This window comes from Lissotriton vulgaris, chromosome 5 (genome assembly GCF_964263255.1).
Source record: "Lissotriton vulgaris chromosome 5, aLisVul1.2, whole genome shotgun sequence".
NCBI classification, from domain to species: Eukaryota; Metazoa; Chordata; class Amphibia; order Caudata; family Salamandridae; genus Lissotriton; species Lissotriton vulgaris.
Window position 1 is genome coordinate 1,170,445,269 of NC_141693.1, and position 19,711 is coordinate 1,170,464,979.

General features: G+C 50.4%; 1 protein-coding gene across 2 annotated transcripts in view; it reads right to left on the reverse strand.

Annotated features, from left to right (window-relative positions):
- TIAL1 (TIA1 cytotoxic granule associated RNA binding protein like 1) overlaps positions 1-19,711 on the reverse strand; it is a 710,846-nt gene that overhangs the window by 63,008 nt on the left and 628,127 nt on the right. For both annotated transcript variants that reach the window (XM_086922936.1, XM_086922937.1), the window contains exons 9-10: positions 10,383-10,467; positions 9,936-10,059 (exon numbers count right to left, since the gene is read on the reverse strand). In XM_086922936.1, coding sequence (XP_086779062.1) covers positions 9,936-10,059; positions 10,383-10,467 — 209 coding nt within the window. The remainder of the gene's footprint in view (positions 1-9,935; positions 10,060-10,382; positions 10,468-19,711) is intronic.

Genomic DNA, 19,711 nt, shown 5'->3' on the forward strand with positions numbered 1-19,711 from the left:
GTCGCAACTGACATCGGGGGCATCCCTACAATCGGTGCCAGGGAAGGTACCGTGTGGTCGACTGGCACCGATCCAGAACCAGGCATGGATTCTTGGGAACCCTACAGCGCCGAGGCGTGAGCCGCGGACATTGAAGGCCCAGGGCCCCCAGCCGAGTTGGTGGGGCTCGAAGCAGCCGGGCTGTCCAAAGATGCAGTGCAGCGCTTCGAAAAAGCACAAAGCTGGGCAGGGGACATTCCGGGAAAACGAGGAAAGCACAGAGCCGTCCCAGTGTGCTCCAAAGAAGGAGCTGGAGAACGACGACACTCCGTGTCCCCTGTCGGCCAAAGGACGGGGAGAAGGCGAGGAGCGCCAATGCTTCTTCGCCGTCTTCTTGTGCTTCGACTTACTCGAGGAGTGCTAAGACTTCGAGGACGAATGGTGGTTACTCCGTAACCGGTCCCACGACCTTCCCCTCGACCGGGACCTTCAACAGCACGAAGCGGACTGCCGAGCATCCAAAAGCTTTCGGGACCGCTCGACTTCAGGTTCAGCGCCTGGCCGCGCTTCAGGTTCCAGAGACACACGAGTTGCGGATCGGTGACCCGAGTCACAGAGCTTGAAATGGGGCAGACGGCTGGACATCCCTAAGTGCACCAGGAATAGAATACTCAAAAAGGTGTTGACAAAAGTCGAAAAAAGGTTAGTCAAAAAGTGACTTAGGGGCACGCTCTCTCTCTGGATCTGCGCTGGCTGGCGCGAAGAAAGAAAGAACGGACGTCAGCGCGCAAGAGCAGCGTCTAAGTAGACACCGCAACGTCATCCTGGTGACCACGACGCCGACAACGGACACGGAGTCGACTAACGCCACCTACCGAAGCGCTGGGGTACTGCTAAGAAAAGATTTCTCCGGATCCAGTCTGAAGCCTGGGGGTAATTCTAAGGTAAGGAATCTATTACTAATAGTCTCTTTCAGATACAATATTATATCTATTTTTAAAAGACTAACTGGTTCCATCTCCATTTTTACTGGGGGTTAGTAGGATGAGCACTGATTTACTGGGATTATACTTTTAGCGTGCCCAGGAGAAGAGACATACACAATTATTTTGAGAGCTATAATTGGGAACCTCGCTTTTTGATAAGTAATTTACACCTAAATGACGTTGCACATGAAATTTGGGAGCACTAGATTCATTGAAGAACTTGGGTTTCCGACAACACCTTGTTTCCAGTCAAGGATGAGATGCTAAAGCACTTTCACATTCCAATGGTGCATGGGGACATCAGACCTCAGGGACCATCCAACTCCCCACAGTTTGTCATAATAAGGATTGTAAAATGTATTGGCCGGGAGGATTGTCACTAATTTTAAGACATTTACCCCAATTACAGAAATTTGGGATTATAAATAGAGCTCCCGGTTATATGGTATTTTTTTGACATTTCCTTCTGTATTTATCCATTTTTATTTTTTGCCAATTTTATCTGCATTTATCCACATTTATTTTGGGTTATGTGGAAAAAAGATGTTGAAATTGGTATATTTCCGTATTTCTTTAACAGGTACATATAAACTGCAGCTTGAATGCCTACAAGGTTTCAATACGGCAAACACCCACAGAAGATAAATCAATTCACTTATAAGAAACTATGCACATTTCAGTATTAACCTTGTGCATGACTACTGCTGTTAAATCCTCTTAACTAAATGTGCTTTTTTTTTAGTCCCTTTACCCATCAATCCACACAGCTATTGGACTGGCAGTCATGGCAGACACTATTTAGAATTACTCAAAAAGCAACCCAATTTTCGTTTTTATCCACATTTAAAAATAAATACAGACAAGAAAATAATTTTTTCCTTCTGTATTTATTTGTAAAAATCAGTAAAAACGGAAAAAGGGAAGCCTTAATTATAAAGCACATCTATTAACATTTTTTCAAATGAACAATTTCTTCTCACAGAACCACCTTCATTACATTTGCCTGCGATTGGATGTTGGATTCTTACTCATCTGGGAACCCACATCCATTTCAAATCTAATCATATTTCTACTTCTTTTATCAAGGGGGCAGGGAGACACGAGACAATGATTTTCAAGCTTAGGTTTGTAAATTATATTCTTGCATGGGCTTTACATTACCCATTGGTAAAAGGAGGCGAGAGCACAGTGCCTGGCATACCAACACACAGTTAGCCCAGATGCATTGTGGTGAATGCACGATAGCACTCACTTCATTTGAGTGTCTTTAGTATTCACCATTGTTGGTGCAGCCAGAGCTGTGTATCTCTAGAAACATGTTTCAGGATTATTAACCTTCACTAGGGAGTAACAAGTGAAATTTGGGGGTGCTCGTAATGTTCACAAATTTCACTGGTTACTCTCTACTGAAGTTCACAATGAACTAGTATGCCGGAGGAGGAGGCCATACCAATGTTGAATAAAGTCTCAGCAATATGCCCCAACACGCTCATTTTTAGGTTATGAGCATGTGCCATCCACACAGCCTGTCCTCGGTTTTATAAAAAGGAGGGAATCCACTCAAGCGTCTGACCCCTTTGTCCAAAGTCCATCAATTTCTGAAGGATGGGAGACCATATCAAATGCAGCTGAAAGATCTAAAAAGATCAAGGTGGCATTTTTACCTACCTCCAAGAGTGCTGCCTTAGTGCATCCCGACTGGGAGAGATGTAGCAACCTAATTGTTCAAGATTGATAGTTGGATTTTGATCAGTTTGCCCAAAATTTTAGATGCCACAGTTTTGCAGCGAATTTGGTTGAAAATGCATCAGTTGTGCCTGGTCTGCCGTAGATGTATTTTTTTTTTAAAAACAACAGATTACTTTTGCTTTCTTCCCGCTGGGTGGAACTTGCGCTGTATGAAGAGAGCAGTTGAAGAGCTCAGTGTTGGTTTGCCAACCTTTGCAACTGATGCCAAGATCGAGGGAGGACATGGGTCCGCTGGAAAGCCTGATTTTTAGCTCCGGATGGTTTTTTCAGATTCTTCAATTGAGATGGGATGGATTGTGAAAGGTTGCAAAACTCCATCCGAAGTAGAAATAAACATAGCTACCACAGACTGGTCTCAATTAGGATTTTCTCTATAAAGAAATGTAATATCTTGTCTCATAGCAAGGAAGGGGCAATTATGGACTAAGTAAGCCTTCTGATATAAGGAATTCTTCACTATTTAACCCCTTCAACGCTGCACGAATTCCGCTGTGGTGCTGAAGGTTCTAAAGAACCAATAGAACCATGACGGAACGGTTCCGTCATAAGCACAGGCCAACCGACGCTCATGACGGAACCGTTCCGTCATGAGCATGGAAGGGGTTAAAACATTTTGTTTACAGTATTGAACAAGTTCTTTACCTTCGGTAACGATATATCTGTAAGAAACAGTTGTTAGTATTAGATTCCTTACCTTAGAATATCCCCAGGCGTCAGACTGGATCCGGAAATGTTTGCGTAGCAGTACCGTCTGCGGCTCCGCGTCCGTCGTCTGCGCCGTGATGACGTCGTCGGAGTACTTAGACGCCACCTTCGAGGGGCAGAGAGAGGATCCACAGCCTTTGCTGTGCACCATGTCACAAATCTGTTCCACCTGCAGGCGTATACCGACTTAGTGGAGGGACGCCTGGCTGCCAGAATGATATTACAGACTTCAGGAGGCAAGTCAAATGGCCTCAACTGTCGCCGCTCAATCTCCAAGCATGGAGGTGGAGACTGGACAGGTTCGGGTGGAGGACCGTCCCCTGTTGCTGCGACAGAAGGTCCTCCTGAAGAGGCAGACGAACCGGGGGATCGACTGACATACTGAGTAGCTCGGGATACCAGTACCTTAAAGGCCCATTCCGGAGCCACAAGGATGACTTGGGCCCGGTCGCGTTTGATCTTCTTCAGCACTCTGGGCAGAAGTGGTATAGGCGGAAAGGCGTACAACAGACCGCAACTCCACTCGCAACGAAAAGCATCTCCGAGCGAGTACCGCCTTGGAAATTCCAACGCGCAGAACTGATGACATTGCGCGTTCTCTTCGGTTGCGAATAGATATAACCAAGGCTCTCCCCAGTGCAGAAAGAGGCCTTGCGCCACGTCCGAGTTCAGACGCCATTCGTGATCCATCATGCACCGGCGGCTGAGTTTGTCCGCCCTGGCGTTCAGAGAACCTGACAGGTGTTGAACCACCAGGGTCACGCCCTGATGTTCCAGCCACTGCCAGAGGCGCAGAGCCTCCTGGCAGAGGGTCCACAACCCCACCCGCCCTGTTTGTTGCAGTACCACATGGCGGTGGTGTTGTCCATGAATACTTGCACTACACTCCCCCGGACAGAGGGGAGGAATGCCTTCAGTGCTAGACGAATCGCCCGCAGCTCCAAAAGGTTGATATGGAGCCGGGACTCCGTCGGAGACCAGAGGCCTCTGATCTCCGCCTCTCCCATGTGGCCTCCCCAGCCCTGGAGGGACGCGTCCATCACACCTACGTGCGCCGGTTGGGGAAGGGAGAGGGATCTGCCGCTGACCCAATCGCGGTCCGTGAGCCACCACTGCAGCTGTCTCGCAGTGCCCTCCGAGATCAGGACACGGTCGGACATGTTGCCCTGATGCTCGGCCCACTGAAACTTCAGGTCTCACTGCAGAGCCCGCATCCACCAACGGGCGTGATGCACCAGAAGGATGCAGGAGGCCATCAGCCCCAGCGTCAACCTGACAGACTCTGGATAAAGGCTGAAAGATCGGAATCAGAGCCTGTATATCCCGAACCCGCTGTTTGGGGGGGTAAACCCGAAAGTGCCCCGAGTCGAGAACCGCTCCGATGAAGAGGAGCTTCTGAGAGGGGCACAGGTGTGACTTCGGCACATTGGTGGAGAACCCCAGCTGGTGCAGGAGGTCTGCCGTCGTCTGGAGGTGGCTGACGACTGTCTGGGGCGAGCCCGCCTTCAACAACTAGTCGTCGAGGTAGGGGAAGACTGAAACCCCTAACCTGCGCAGATGAGCTGCGACCACCGCCATCACTTTCGAGAACACCCGTGGGGCGCTGGTAAGGCCGAAGGGGAGCACGGTACACTGAAAGTGCTTGTGGCCTACCGGGAACCGCAGGTAGCGCCGGTGGGCCGGCAGGACGGGGATGTGAAAATAAGCATCCTGCAAGTCCAACGCTACCATTCAGTCTCCTGGGTCCAGGGCAGCTAAGTCTTGAGCCAGTGTCAGCATTTTGAACTTCTCCTTCCGGAGGAAGCCGTTGGCATTCTGTAGGTCCAAGATAAGGCGTAGGGCCCCTTTGCCCTTCTTGGGTACCAGAAAGTAGTGGGAGTAGCAACCACACCCTACTTCTGGCCCAGGAACGCGCTCGATGGCCCTCTTGGCCACGACGCCGTAACATCCTCCTGCAGAAGCCCCAGATGATCCCCCGAAACGTGGTGGTATTGCGGTGGCATGGCTTGAGGGGTCGTCTCGAAGGGGAGGGAGTAGCCCCTTCGGACGATTTGCAGCACCCACCTGTCTGATGTGACAGTGCGCCAGTGGGAGTGGTGATGGCGAACCCTGCGGTGTATTCGGGACATTGCCTGAAAAGTTGGCAGACCTCAACCAGGCGTGGCGACGAATCGCCACCGTCGTTGCCATCGCTCTGCCCAGTGAGTCGGTGGTATCCAGTCGACACCGGATAGAGAAACGTGCCGCATCTCGACCCTCCGCAAGGGCTTGGGCGAGTTTAGCCTTGACCTCCGCCGGGCATTGTGGCAGCACGTCCGCGACCGTGTCCCACAGGGAGTGGGTGTAACGGCCCAAGAGGCATGCAGTGTTGGAAGACCGCAGTCCCAAACTAGGGAGGAGAATATTTTCTTTCCATAATTCTCATACCTCTTGGATTCCCGATCAGGCGGAGCTTGGATTCCCGATCAGGCGGAGCCGACGGGAATGCGGTCTGGAAATTAGAGGCCTGGATGACCAGGCTTTAGGGGGTGGGGTGGGTGGACAGGAAACAAGGGTCGCCCGGGGCCGGGCGGTGGCGTCTGGCCACTTTCCTATCTACAGGTTGGCCTGTAGCGGGCATGGACCAAGTGCCCAAAAGAACGTCTGCCAAGGCCTCATTAAACTGCAGCAGAGGCTCAGTTGAGCTGGACTGCGGTTTAAGGACCTCAGTGAGGAGGTTAGTCCTCACGGCCACGACCGGGAGCTCAAGTCCCAAGGCCTTGGCTGCCCATGTCAACACCACACTGAAGGTTGCCCCTCCTCCGTAGCCACGGTAGGGGGGGGGGGGGGGGGGGTAGTGGGGGAGACAAAACCAGTGTCTGACGAAGTGTCCAGACCACTGGCATCCCCAAGTCCACCTATCCAGTCCTCCTGGGACTGACACTCATGTGTCAGAGGGTCCTCAGACCCCTCCTAATACTCCTCTTCACCCATCTCCTGATACTCAGGGTTGTCAAAGGACGGGGCCGGTTCATTGAAGTAAAACTCCCCAAGCGGCATAGAGAGCGGCGCTCAGCGGCGTCGCTCCGACGCCGGAACCGGGTCGAGGGAGGTATTGGGGACGGCGCCGCCCAAGGGCCGAAGCACCTGACCGCTAGGGCCCCTGACGGGTTCGCTGGGCCCGAAGGCGCCGCGGAACCCGTCGGAGGAGAGAGGGACCTCATGGCCATGAGGAAATGCTCGATCTCCTCCGGCGTCGCTTGCTGCCCAGGGACCGGAGGGTATGGGGCAGGTCGCGACGCCTGCAACTCCGGCGGAGCCGCGTGGGCGGTGTCACCCGAACCCACGGCTGCGTCGCGCGAGCGTCGGGGGGAGTCAAAAGAGTGATGACGCCTCTTCGACTTCTTGTTTTTCTTACCTGATGACGACTTCGACCCGGAGGAGTGATGTCGACTCCCGGAGCTATGATGGCTCAGCCCCCGCGACCGGTCCCTCGACCTCCGTACGGACCGGGACCTCTCACGGCGCGGGGCCGACTGTCGGAGCTCGAGCCGCTTGCGGGACCGCTCCCGCCTAGCCTTCGAGGTCAAGGCCCGACAGTCGGAGCAGGTCTTGTCGTCATGATTGACGCCGAGGCAGTGGAGGCACCGACGGTGAGGGTCGGTGACCGACATCAGTCGGTCGCAGTCCCCACAAGGCTTAAAACCTGGCATCCCTATCGGCACCGATGGGAGTCAACGACTCGAGAAGTGATCAAAAAGATCTCAGAAAAGTTAGTCAAAAAGTGACTAAGGTACCACTTTTTCCGGATCTGCGCTGCTGGCGCGGAAAAAAGAAGAACTGACGTCAGCACGCAGAGGCGGCGTCTAAGTACTCAGACGACGTCATCACGGCACCGTCGATGGACGCGGAGCTGCAGACGACACCTACCGACGCGCAAGGGCACTGCTACGCAAATATTTCCGGATACAGTCTGAAGCCTGAGGATATTCTAAGGTAAGGAGTCTAATACTAACCTGTTTCTTTCAGATCACAATTTTCTCCTCAAAATAAGAGGCTTGTGCAGCATTAAATGCAGAGTGATATTTCCTCAGGGCCTCTAAATATTAGGCCTCACCAGCTGGCCTTATTGTGTCTTCCTAAAACTCTTGAGTTGCAGCCCTATTTACTGCAACTAGCGCAGAAGAAAACCAGGGCGCAGAAGGGCAGTGTTTATGCTTGGTGGCAGTTCTCAGGGAAGCTAGTTGGTCGGAGGTTGACTGAAGCCGATGTAGGATATATATATCATCACAGAGCTTTGGCCCTGGGCTGGTAAGCACAGACTCTAGACCTGAGGGCTTGATTTTATTCCAAGCTCGGCAAGCAGACGTTTTTGAGGAAGAATCTCTGCTAAAATTGCCCATATTACATCAGGAAAAAGAAATAGGAAAATGTCATGTGTGATCGCACTCGGCTCGTTTAGTGACAACATGCGATTGGAGAATATTCAATGAATGGTGTGCCCGCCTGATGTGTCGCGGAAAAGACCTCCAGAGAGAGGTTAAGTAAAGCCAGTTTTTCCAGTAACATGGACAATGTTTCACAACATACTATTAGCAATTTAGAAGTCGTCTGAAGGCTGAAAAAGTTGGGAGTAGAATTCTGGATCTTTGTCAAAGGAAGAGGAACAAGAAGAACAAAGAGTGGCTATTATCTGTGGTTCCTCTCAATCACTTCCAGGGCAGTGCGAAGCCACACAATGCCACGTACCTTGGCCTGGGAAAACTGCAACAAAAATCTCTAGATACAGTGAAGTGCCCTGGGATATTATGAAGGTGGGGCATCTGCTGTTAAATATATCCACTTAAACTTGATTTTTTCAATGTTCTTTTTAAGTTGGTGGAGAGAGAGAAGGTGTCAGCAAAAAGTGTTTTCTATGAAGTTATGTAACATTCCCATAATTCCAGAGGATGTTTTGAGTCTAATGCTAGGATAACACATTTAGCAGGAGCTAGATTAAATGGATTATCTTTTCGTCCCTTTTCAGTTTCTAGTCCATTTGCAATTAGCAAAAAGTTCACTGTGCAAACCTTATCGTGACATTTAGAACTGAATTTCAAACCAACTTCCAATTATCTATTGAATTTTGAGCACTTCCATAATATGTTGACGGAATTGCCCATTTTCTCAATCATCTCAGAGGTAGCACAGTGGAATAGAATGATGCCATGTAGTTCAACTGGAGCAAAAAGAAATCTATAAACTATAAGTAATAACACTGCTTTCCCAGAATCCAGCTCAGTACCAGTTAAGAATGCAAATAGGATACAGAGATCTCGTTTAATCTGACTGAGATTTTAGAGTGGAGTAATCTGTAAAATACCAGATGTGAATATATATTAAGAGTTATAAAAGTCTCTAGCCAATTTCCTGCAAAGGAGTCTCAAATTAGAAATAAGAACCAGCTGGTCCCGAAACATCAGGAATACCTTCCAACAGTTTGGAAGAAATTACGATCTGGCACAATGAAAAAGTATTTGTTATTATTTTTTACATGTGTAGTTTCTGATTTTGTAGTAGAGTATATCCACTGATTAGCTGAAGTTGGAGCAATTTATCAAGACTAAAGTAATCATCCTACATGGTAAAGAGTCTCTCTCTGGCAAGGCATCTATTACAAATGTTTGAGTTGACCCTTCACCCTGCTATGAATTCCTATTTGCGCCAGATCGCCAGATTCAGTAGCTATCATCACAATGCACAATAATAAACTAATAACCAGGATAAACGGTGTATGCGTGAATCCCTGAGTCATGGGTACCAGATTGTGCCCACAAATGCTCTATAAGCACCACAAAGTAAATAAAATGACTATACTTAGCTATGAGGAAAAAATAAAGAGAAAATATGTGGGTAAGTACAGTTAAAAGAACGTCCCATGCATCAGATTCTCCAAGTTGGCAGGGCAGGAAAATACTGTGAGGGATGTGTAAAATGTTCAAGACAGTTAGTCAAATGCGCATTTGAGGATACAAGAAGAGATTTTGCTGCGGTACCAAACCCCCCCCCCCACCCCCCCGTATTATGTTTTCACCTACCTGGTCAACTGAAAAAATTGTAAAACAATTGAGAAGATCTAGTAGCTATGTAAAACGGTGCATGACTAAAAAACCTGTTGTATGGAATGTTTGAATTAATCTCAGACAATAGTAATTACTGTGGGCCATATTCAATTCGGTCTATTTTTAATTAGTCTATTCCATTACAGACAGGGACTAAACTTATACAAATCAGTCTTTGATCTCCCACCGTCGAAAAAAAACAAAAACCTAATAGACTACAGCATTTATATAGGATTACTATCTCTATGCAGGGTGCTGAAGATTTCATCATTATTTGTTTCTTTCATTACAAAAACAATCTTAACATAAAATGCTTCTGAATTCTGTTAGCTAACAGTAACAATAATAAAGACAACATCAATCTGGTTTCCTTCTTGGAAAGACAGATGGATCTGAAAATTATGCAGCTCCGTTCAATACTTCAAATAAGAATTACCGGTGCAAAGCTTTTAGTCATATCTGGGGATTCTTTTCCCCAATAACATTTCACCATATGCCCCTCAATTGTGGTTCCATTCACAGACACGATGGCATGAGCAGCACTTTCATGGGTTGAAAACCTGAAAAACAAAGTGCAAGCATCAACACAAATGAAAAATAAGGTATAATATTGTACTATATTCATCAGGAACAAACTTGCTATATGATGAGCTAAGAGGCTTAGAAAATGATACAAAAGGAACAATGTGGATTTTGAGGTTACATTTAAAAAAGTAGCCAGTCTACTTTTAGTCAGTACTTTTAGTCAGTAAATAGACTGTGTGCTTGACAGTGTTCATTCTTTCCTCAACTCCCACTTTAGGTTCTGTTCCATACATCATTCTAAATATGGACGCAATGAAAGTTAGTAAAATGTAAAAGTTGTAGCCCTCAACCATCTTACCTGACAAATGAGTATCCTTTCTCTGGAAAGACTCTGATTTCCAGGATTTGCCCAAAGGGAGAGAACGTCTGTCGCATCAACTGGTCTAAAAATAAATGCAACATAATCAATTTTCAAACAGTTATATTTGAAAGCAACTCATCAATTTCTAATAAGTCAATAAAATAAACAATCTATGATGGTAAGGGTATAAAATAATTATCAAGTCATACAAATGAAGTGGCAAATGTGAAATTCAGCATTTCACTGCATAATCTTGCAGTAATCACTGGAGTTGAGCCAGTAAGCAAAAATATTTCCAATTAATTTCCACTAAGGACGCAATCACATATCCACTACTTCCAGCAGTTCATCATATACATGAGAGTGACTGCAGAGTGAGTGACTGCAGAGTGAGTGACTGCAGAGTGAGTGACTGCAGAGTGATTGACAGCAGAGTGATTGACAGCAGAGTGATTGACAGCAGAGTGAGAGTGATAGCATGAGTGAGAGTGATAGCCTGAGTGACAGCAGAGTGAGAGTGATAGCATGAGTGACAGCAGAGTGAGTGACAGCAGAGTGAAAGTGACAGCAGAGTGAGAGTGATAGCATGAGTGACAGCAGAGTGAGAGTGATAGCATGAGTGTCTGCAGAGTGAGTGTCTGCAGAGTGAGAGTGACTGCAGAGCGAGAGTGACTGCAGAGCGAGAGTGACTGCAGAGCGAGAGTGACTGCAGAGCGAGAGTGACTGCAGAGCGAGAGTGACTGCAGAGCGAGAGTGACTGCAGAGCGAGAGTGACTGCAGAGAGAGAGTGACTGCAGAGAGAGTGACTGCAGAGAGAGTGACTGCAGAGAGAGTGACTGCAGAGAGAGTGACTGCAGAGAGAGTGACAGCATGAGTGTCAGCAGAGTGAGAGTGACAGCAGAGTGAGTGACAGCAGAGTGAGTGACTGCAGAGTGAGTGACTGCAGAGTGAGTGACTGCAGAGTGAGTGACTGCAGAGTGAGTGACTGCAGAGTGAGTGACTGCAGAGTGAGTGAATGCAGAGTGAGTGAATGCAGAGTGAGTGACTGCAGAGTGAGAGTGACTGCAGAGTGAGAGTGACTGCAGAGTGAGAGTGACTGCAGAGTGAGAGTGACTGCAGAGTGAGTGACTGCAGAGTGAGAGTGACTGCAGAGTGAGAGTGACTGTATGAGTGAGAGTGACTGTATGAGTGACTGCAGAGTGAGAGTGACTGCAGAGTGAGAGTGACTGCAGAGTGAGTGACTGCAGAGTGAGTGACTGCAGAGTGAGAGTGACTGCAGAGTGAGAGTGACTGCAGAGCGAGAGTGACTGCAGAGAGAGAGTGACTGCAGAGAGAGTGACTGCAGAGAGAGTGACTGCAGAGAGAGTGACTGCAGAGAGAGTGACTGCAGAGAGAGTGACTGCAGAGAGAGTGACTGCAGAGAGAGTGACTGCAGAGAGAGTGACTGCAGAGAGAGTGACTGCAGAGAGAGTGACAGCATGAGTGTCAGCAGAGTGAGAGTGACAGCAGAGTGAGTGACAGCAGAGTGAGTGACAGCAGAGTGAGTGACAGCAGAGTGAGTGACAGCAGAGTGAGTGACAGCAGAGTGAGTGACAGCAGAGTGAGTGACAGCAGAGTGAGTGAATGCAGAGTGAGTGGCTGCAGAGTGAGTGACTGCAGAGTGAGTGACTGCAGAGTGAGAGTGACTGCAGAGTGAGAGTGACTGCAGAGTGAGAGTGACTGCAGAGTGAGTGACTGCAGAGTGAGTGACTGCAGAGTGAGAGTGACTGCAGAGTGAGAGTGACTGCAGAGTGAGAGTGACTGTATGAGTGACAGCATGAGTGAGAGTGACAGCATGGGTGAGAGTGACAGCATGGGTGAGAGTGACAGCATGGGTGAGAGTGACAGCATGGGTGAGAGTGACAGCATGGGTGAGAGTGACAGCATGGGTGAGGGTGACAGCGTGAGTGAGGGTGACAGCGTGAGTGAGGGTGACAGCGTGAGTGAGGGTGACAGCGTGAGTGAGGGTGACAGCGTGAGTGAGGGTGACAGCGTGAGTGAGGGTGACAGCGTGAGTGAGGGTGACAGCGTGAGTGAGGGTGACAGCGTGAGTGAGGGTGACAGAGTGAGGGTGACGGAATGAGTGAGGGTGATAGCATGAGTGAGGGTGATCGCATGAGTGACAGGTGAGTGACAGCAGAGTGAGTGACTGCAGAGTGAGTGACTGCAGAGTGAGAGTGACTGCAGAGTGAGAGTGACTGCAGAGTGAGAGTGACTGTATGAGTGACAGCATGAGTGAGAGTGACAGCATGGGTGAGAGTGACAGCATGGGTGAGAGTGACAGCATGGGTGAGAGTGACAGCATGGGTGAGTGACAGCATGGGTGAGTGACAGCATGGGTGAGAGTGACAGCGTGAGTGAGGGTGACAGCGTGAGTGAGGGTGACAGCGTGAGTGAGGGTGACAGCGTGAGTGAGGGTGACAGCGTGAGTGAGGGTGACAGCGTGAGTGAGGGTGACAGCGTGAGTGAGGGTGACAGCATGAGGGTGACGGAATGAGTGAGGGTGACGGAATGAGTGAGGGTGATCGCATGAGTGACAGGTGAGTGACAGCAGAGTGAGTGACAGCAGAGTGACAGCAGAGTGAGTGACAGCAGAGTGACAGCATGAGTGACAGCAGAGTGAGAGTGACCGCATGAGTGACAGCAGAGTGAGAGTGACCGCATGAGTGAGAGTGACAGCAGAGTGAGAGTGACAGCAGAGTATTAGTGACAGCATGAGTGACAGCAGTGAGAATGACAGCAGAGTGAGAGAGACAGCATGAGTGACAGCAGAGTGAGAGAGACAGCATGAGTGAGAGTGACTGCAGAGTGAGAGTGACTGCAGAGTGAGAGTGACTGCAGAGTGAGTGACTGCAGAGTGAGTGACTGCAGAGTGAGTGACTGCAGAGTGAGAGTGACTGCAGAGTGAGAGTGACTGCAGAGTGAGAGTGACTGCAGAGTGACTGCATGAGTGAGCGTGAAGGCATGAGTGAGAGTGACAGCATGAGTGAGAGTGACAGCATGAGTGAGAGTGACAGTATGAGTGAGAGTGATCGTATGAGTGACAGCAGAGTGAGAGTGATAGCATGAGTGACAGCAGAGTGAGTGACTGCAGAGTGAGTGACTGCAGAGTGAGAGTGAGTGACAGCAGAGTGACTGCAGAGTGAGAGTGACAGCATGAGTGTCAGCAGATTGAGTGTCAGCAGATTGAGTGTCAGCAGATTGAGTGTCAGCAGAGTGAGAGTGACTGCAGAGTGAGAGTGACTGCAGAGTGAGGGTGACTGCAGAGTGAGGGTGACTGCATGAGTGAGGGTGACAGCATGAGTGAGGGTGACAGCATGAGTGAGGGTGACAGCATGAGTGAGGGTGACAGCATGAGTGAGGGTGACAGCATGAGTGAGGGTGACAGCATGAGTGAGGGTGACAGCATGAGTGAGGGTGACAGCATGAGTGAGGGTGACAGCATGAGTGAGGGTGACAGCATGAGTGAGGGTGATAGCATGAGTGACAGGTGAGTGACAGCAGAGTGAGTGACAGCAGAGTGAGAGTGACAGCAGAGTGAGAGTGACAGCAGAGTGACAGCAGAGTGAGGGTGACAGCAGAGTGAGGGTGACAGCAGAGTGGGAGTGACAGCAGAGTGAGAGTGACAGCAGAGTGAGAGTGACTGCAGAGTGAGAGTGACTGCAGAGTGAGAGTGACTGCAGAGTGAGAGTGACTGCAGAGTGAGAGTGACTGCAGAGTGAGAGTGACTGCAGAGTGAGAGTGACTGCAGAGTGAGAGTGACTGCAGAGTGAGAGTGACTGTATGAGTGACAGCATGAGTGAGAGTGACAGCATGGGTGAGAGTGACAGCATGGGTGAGAGTGACAGCATGGGTGAGAGTGACAGCATGGGTGAGAGTGACAGCATGGGTGAGGGTGACAGCGTGAGTGAGGGTGACAGCGTGAGTGAGGGTGACAGCGTGAGTGAGGGTGACAGCGTGAGTGAGGGTGACAGCGTGAGTGAGGGTGACAGCGTGAGTGAGGGTGACAGCGTTGGTGAGGGTGACAGCGTGAGTGAGGGTGACAGCGTGAGTGAGGGTGACAGAGTGAGGGTGACGGAATGAGTGAGGGTGATAGCATGAGTGAGGGTGATCGCATGAGTGACAGGTGAGTGACAGCAGAGTGAGTGACTGCAGAGTGAGTGACTGCAGAGTGAGAGTGACTGCAGAGTGAGAGTGACTGCAGAGTGAGAGTGACTGCAGAGTGAGAGTGACTGTATGAGTGACAGCATGAGTGAGAGTGACAGCATGGGTGAGAGTGACAGCATGGGTGAGAGTGACAGCATGGGTGAGAGTGACAGCATGGGTGAGTGACAGCATGGGTGAGAGTGACAGCGTGAGTGAGAGTGACAGCGTGAGTGAGGGTGACAGCGTGAGTGAGGGTGACAGCGTGAGTGAGGGTGACAGCGTGAGTGAGGGTGACAGCGTGAGTGAGGGTGACAGCGTGAGTGAGGGTGACAGCATGAGGGTGACGGAATGAGTGAGGGTGACGGAATGAGTGAGGGTGATCGCATGAGTGACAGGTGAGTGACAGCAGAGTGAGTGACAGCAGAGTGACAGCAGAGTGAGTGACAGCAGAGTGACAGCATGAGTGACAGCAGAGTGAGAGTGACCGCATGAGTGACAGCAGAGTGAGAGTGACCGCATGAGTGAGAGTGACAGCAGAGTGAGAGTGACAGCAGAGTATTAGTGACAGCATGAGTGACAGCAGTGAGAATGACAGCAGAGTGAGAGAGACAGCATGAGTGACAGCAGAGTGAGAGAGACAGCATGAGTGAGAGTGACTGCAGAGTGAGAGTGACTGCAGAGTGAGAGTGACTGCAGAGTGAGTGACTGCAGAGTGAGTGACTGCAGAGTGAGTGACTGCAGAGTGAGAGTGACTGCAGAGTGAGAGTGACTGCAGAGTGAGAGTGACTGCAGAGTGACTGCATGAGTGAGCGTGAAGGCATGAGTGAGAGTGACAGCATGAGTGAGAGTGACAGCATGAGTGAGAGTGACAGTATGAGTGAGAGTGATCGTATGAGTGACAGCAGAGTGAGAGTGATAGCATGAGTGACAGCAGAGTGAGTGACTGCAGAGTGAGTGACTGCAGAGTGAGAGTGAGTGACAGCAGAGTGACTGCAGAGTGAGAGTGACAGCATGAGTGTCAGCAGATTGAGTGTCAGCAGATTGAGTGTCAGCAGATTGAGTGTCAGCAGAGTGAGAGTGACTGCAGAGTGAGAGTGACTGCAGAGTGAGGGTGACTGCAGAGTGAGGGTGACTGCATGAGTGAGGGTGACAGCATGAGTGAGGGTGACAGCATGAGTGAGGGTGACAGCATGAGTGAGGGTGACAGCATGAGTGAGGGTGACAGCATGAGTGAGGGTGACAGCATGAGTGAGGGTGACAGCATGAGTGAGGGTGACAGCATGAGTGAGGGTGACAGCATGAGTGAGGGTGATAGCATGAGTGACAGGTGAGTGACAGCAGAGTGAGTGACAGCAGAGTGAGAGTGACAGCAGAGTGAGAGTGACAGCAGAGTGACAGCAGAGTGAGGGTGACAGCAGAGTGAGGGTGACAGCAGAGTGGGAGTGACAGCAGAGTGAGAGTGACAGCAGAGTGAGAGTGACTGCAGAGTGAGAGTGACTGCAGAGTGAGAGTGACTGCAGAGTGAGAGTGACTGCAGAGTGAGAGTGACTGCAGAGTGAGAGTGACTGCAGAGTGAGAGTGACTGCAGAGTGAGAGTGACAGCAGAGTGAGAGTGACTGCAGAGTGAGAGTGACTGCAGAGTGAGAGTGACTGCAGAGTGAGAGTGACTGCAGAGTGAGAGTGACTGCAGCGTGAGAGTGACAGCATAAGTGAGAGTGACAGCATGAGTGAGAGTGATCGTATGAGTGACAGCAGAGTGAGTGACTGCAGAGTGAGTGACTGCAGAGTGAGAGTGACTGCAGAGTGAGAGTGATAGCATGAGTGACAGCAGAGTGACTGCAGAGTGAGAGTGACAGCATGAGTGTCAGCAGATTGAGTGTCAGCAGAGTGAGAGTGTCAGCAGAGTGAGAGTGACAGCAGAGTGAGTGACAGCAGAGTGAGTGACAGCAGAGTGAGTGACAGCAGAGTGAGAGAGACAGCATGAGTGACAGCAGAGTGAGAGAGACAGCATGAGTGACAGCAGAGTGAGAGTGACAGCGACTGCATAGTGAGAGTGACAGCATGAGTGACAGCAGTGAGAATGGCAGCAGAGTGAGAGTGACAGCATGAGTGACTGCAGAGTGAGAGTGACAGCAGAGTGAGTGACAGCAGAGTGAGTGACAGCAGAGTGAGTGACTGCAGAGTGAGAGTGACTGCAGAGTGAGAGTGACTGCAGAGTGAGAGTGACTGCAGAGTGAGAGTGACAGCATAAGTGAGAGTGACAGCATGAGTGAGAGTGACAGCATGAGTGAGAGTGATCGTATGAGTGACAGCAAAGTGAGTGACTGCAGAGTGAGAGTGACTGCCGAGTGAGTGATAGCATGAGTGACAGCAGAGTGACTGCAGAGTGAGAGTGACAGCATGAGTGTCAGCAGATTGAGTGTCAGCAGAGTGAGTGACAGCAGAGTGAGAGTGACAGCAGAGTGAGTGACAGCAGAGTGAGTGACAGCAGAGTGAGTGACAGCAGAGTGAGTGACAGCAGAGTGAGAGTGATAGCATGAGTGACAGCATATCGAGAGTGACAGCATATTGAGAGTGACAGCAAGATGAGAGTGATCGTATGAGTGACAGCATGAGTGAGAGTGATCGTATGAGTGACAGCAGAGTGAGTGACTGCAGAGTGAGAGTGACTGCAGAGTGAGAGTGATAGCATGAGTGACAGCAGAGTGACTGCAGAGTGAGAGTGACAGCATGAGTGTCAGCAGATTGAGTGTCAGCAGAGTGAGAGTGTCAGCAGAGTGAGAGTGTCAGCAGAGTGAGAGTGTCAGCAGAGTGAGTGTCAGCAGAGTGAGTGACAGCAGAGTGAGTGACAGCAGAGTGAGTGACAGCAGAGTGAGTGACAGCAGAGTGAGTGACAGCAGAGTGAGTGACAGCAGAGTGAGTGACAGCAGAGTGAGAGTGATAGCATGAGTGACAGCATATTGAGAGTGACAGCATATTGAGAGTGACAGCATATTGAGAGTGACAGCATATTGAGAGTGACAGCATGAGTGAGTGACAGCATGAGTGAGTGACAGCATGAGTGACAGCATGAGTGACAGCATGAGTGACAGCATGAGTGACAGCAGAGTGACAGCAGAGTGACAGCAGAGTGAGTGACAGCAGAGTGAGAGTGACAGCAGAGGGAGAGTGACTGCAGAGGGAGAGTGACTGCAGAGGGAGAGTGACTGCAGAGGGAGAGTGACTGCAGAGGGAGAGTGACTGCAGAGGGAGAGTGACTGCAGAGGGAGAGTGACAGCAGAGGGAGAGTGACAGCAGAGGGAGAGTGACTGCAGAGGGAGAGTGACTGCAGAGGGAGAGTGACTGCAGAGGGAGAGTGACTGCAGAGGGAGAGTGACTGCAGAGGGAGAGTGACTGCAGAGGGAGAGTGACAGCATGAGTGACAGCAGTGAGAATGACAGCAGAGTGAGAGAGACAGCATGAGTGACAGCAGAGTGAGAGAGACAGCATGAGTGACAGCAGAGTGAGAGAGACAGCATGAGTGACAGCAGAGTGAGAGTGACAGCATGAGTGACAGCGACTGCATAGTGAGAGTGACAGCATGAGTGACTGCAGAGTGAGAGTGACAGCAGAGTGAGTGACAGCAGAGTGAGTGACAGCAGAGTGAGTGACAGCAGAGTGAGAGTGACAGCAGAGTGAGAGTGACTGCAGAGTGAGAGTGACTGCAGAGTGAGAGTGACAGCATGAGTGAGAGTGACAGCATGAGTGACTGTAGAGTATGAGTGACAGTGACAGCATGAGTGACAGCAGTGAGAGTCACTGCAGAGTGAGAGAGACTGCATGAGTGAAAGCAGAGTGAGAGTGACTGCAGAGTGAGAGTGACTGCAGAGTGAGAGAGACTCAGCAGTGTGAGAGAGACTCAGCAGTGTGAGAGAGACTCAGCAGTGTGAGAGAGACTCAGCAGTGTGAGAGAGACTCAGCAGTGTGAGAGAGACTCAGCAGTGTGAGAGAGACTCAGCAGTGCAGTGTGAGAGACTCAGCAGTGTGTGTGTTCCAGAGAGAGCAGGGTGCTTGTGCGCTTACACGGTGCACTGACACACAGGACCTAAAACTAAGAACAGCTGAACACGTGACAGCATGAGTGAGAGTGTTTTAGGAGCTTCATGGAGGCAGCCGGCCCTCTGTGAGGGGAGCAGCAAGGAGGGGACGCCCCAACCAATCAAGCGCAACTACTCACAACCTACTGTTCGATTACAACACAGGCCAAAGGGCAGAGCTAGGTCTTTTGGCATTACGTAGGGTGAGCAGTGTGTGAGCGTGCAGGGTGAGCAGTGTGTGAGAATTCAGGGTGAGCAGTGTGTGAGCATGCAGGGTGAGCAGTGTGTGAGTATGCAGGGTGAACATTGTGTGAGTGTGTAGGGTGAGCAGTGTGTAGGGTGAGCAGTGTGTAGGGTGAGCAGTGTGCAGGGTGAGCAGTGTGCAGGGTGAGCAGTGTGTGAGTGTGCAGGGTGAACATTGTGCGAGTGTGTAGCGTGAGCTGTGTGTGAGTGTGCAGGGTGAGGAGTGTGCAGGGTGAGCAGTGTGTAGGGTGAGCAGTGTGTAGGGTGAGCAGTGTGTGCGTGTGTAGGGTGAGCAGTGTGTGAGTGTGCAGGGTAAACAGTGTGTGAGTGTGCAGGGTGAACAGTGTGTGAGTGTGCAGGGTGAACAGTGTGTGAGTGTCAGGGTGAACAGTGTGTGAGTGTGCAGGGTGAGCAGTGTGTGAGTGTGCAGGGTGAGCAGTGTGTGAGTGTGCAGGGTACGAAAACCCAAACTAAGTCGACCACACACACACACTCTCACACCACACTCTCACACCACACACTCACCACCACACACGCAACCACACACACACACCACCAGCCGTCAGTGCACGCTTTCACCAGGCAAAAACACCACCAGCAGTCAGTGCACGCTTTCACCGGGCACAAACACCACCAGCCGTCAGTGCAGGCTTCCACCAGGGACACACCACCAGACGTCAGTGCACGCTTTCACCAAACACAAACACACCACCAGCCATCAGTGCACACTTTCACTAGGCACACACTACACCAGCCGTCAGTGCACACTTTCACCAGGTACACACCACCAGCCGTCAGTGCACTCTTCCACCAGGAACACAC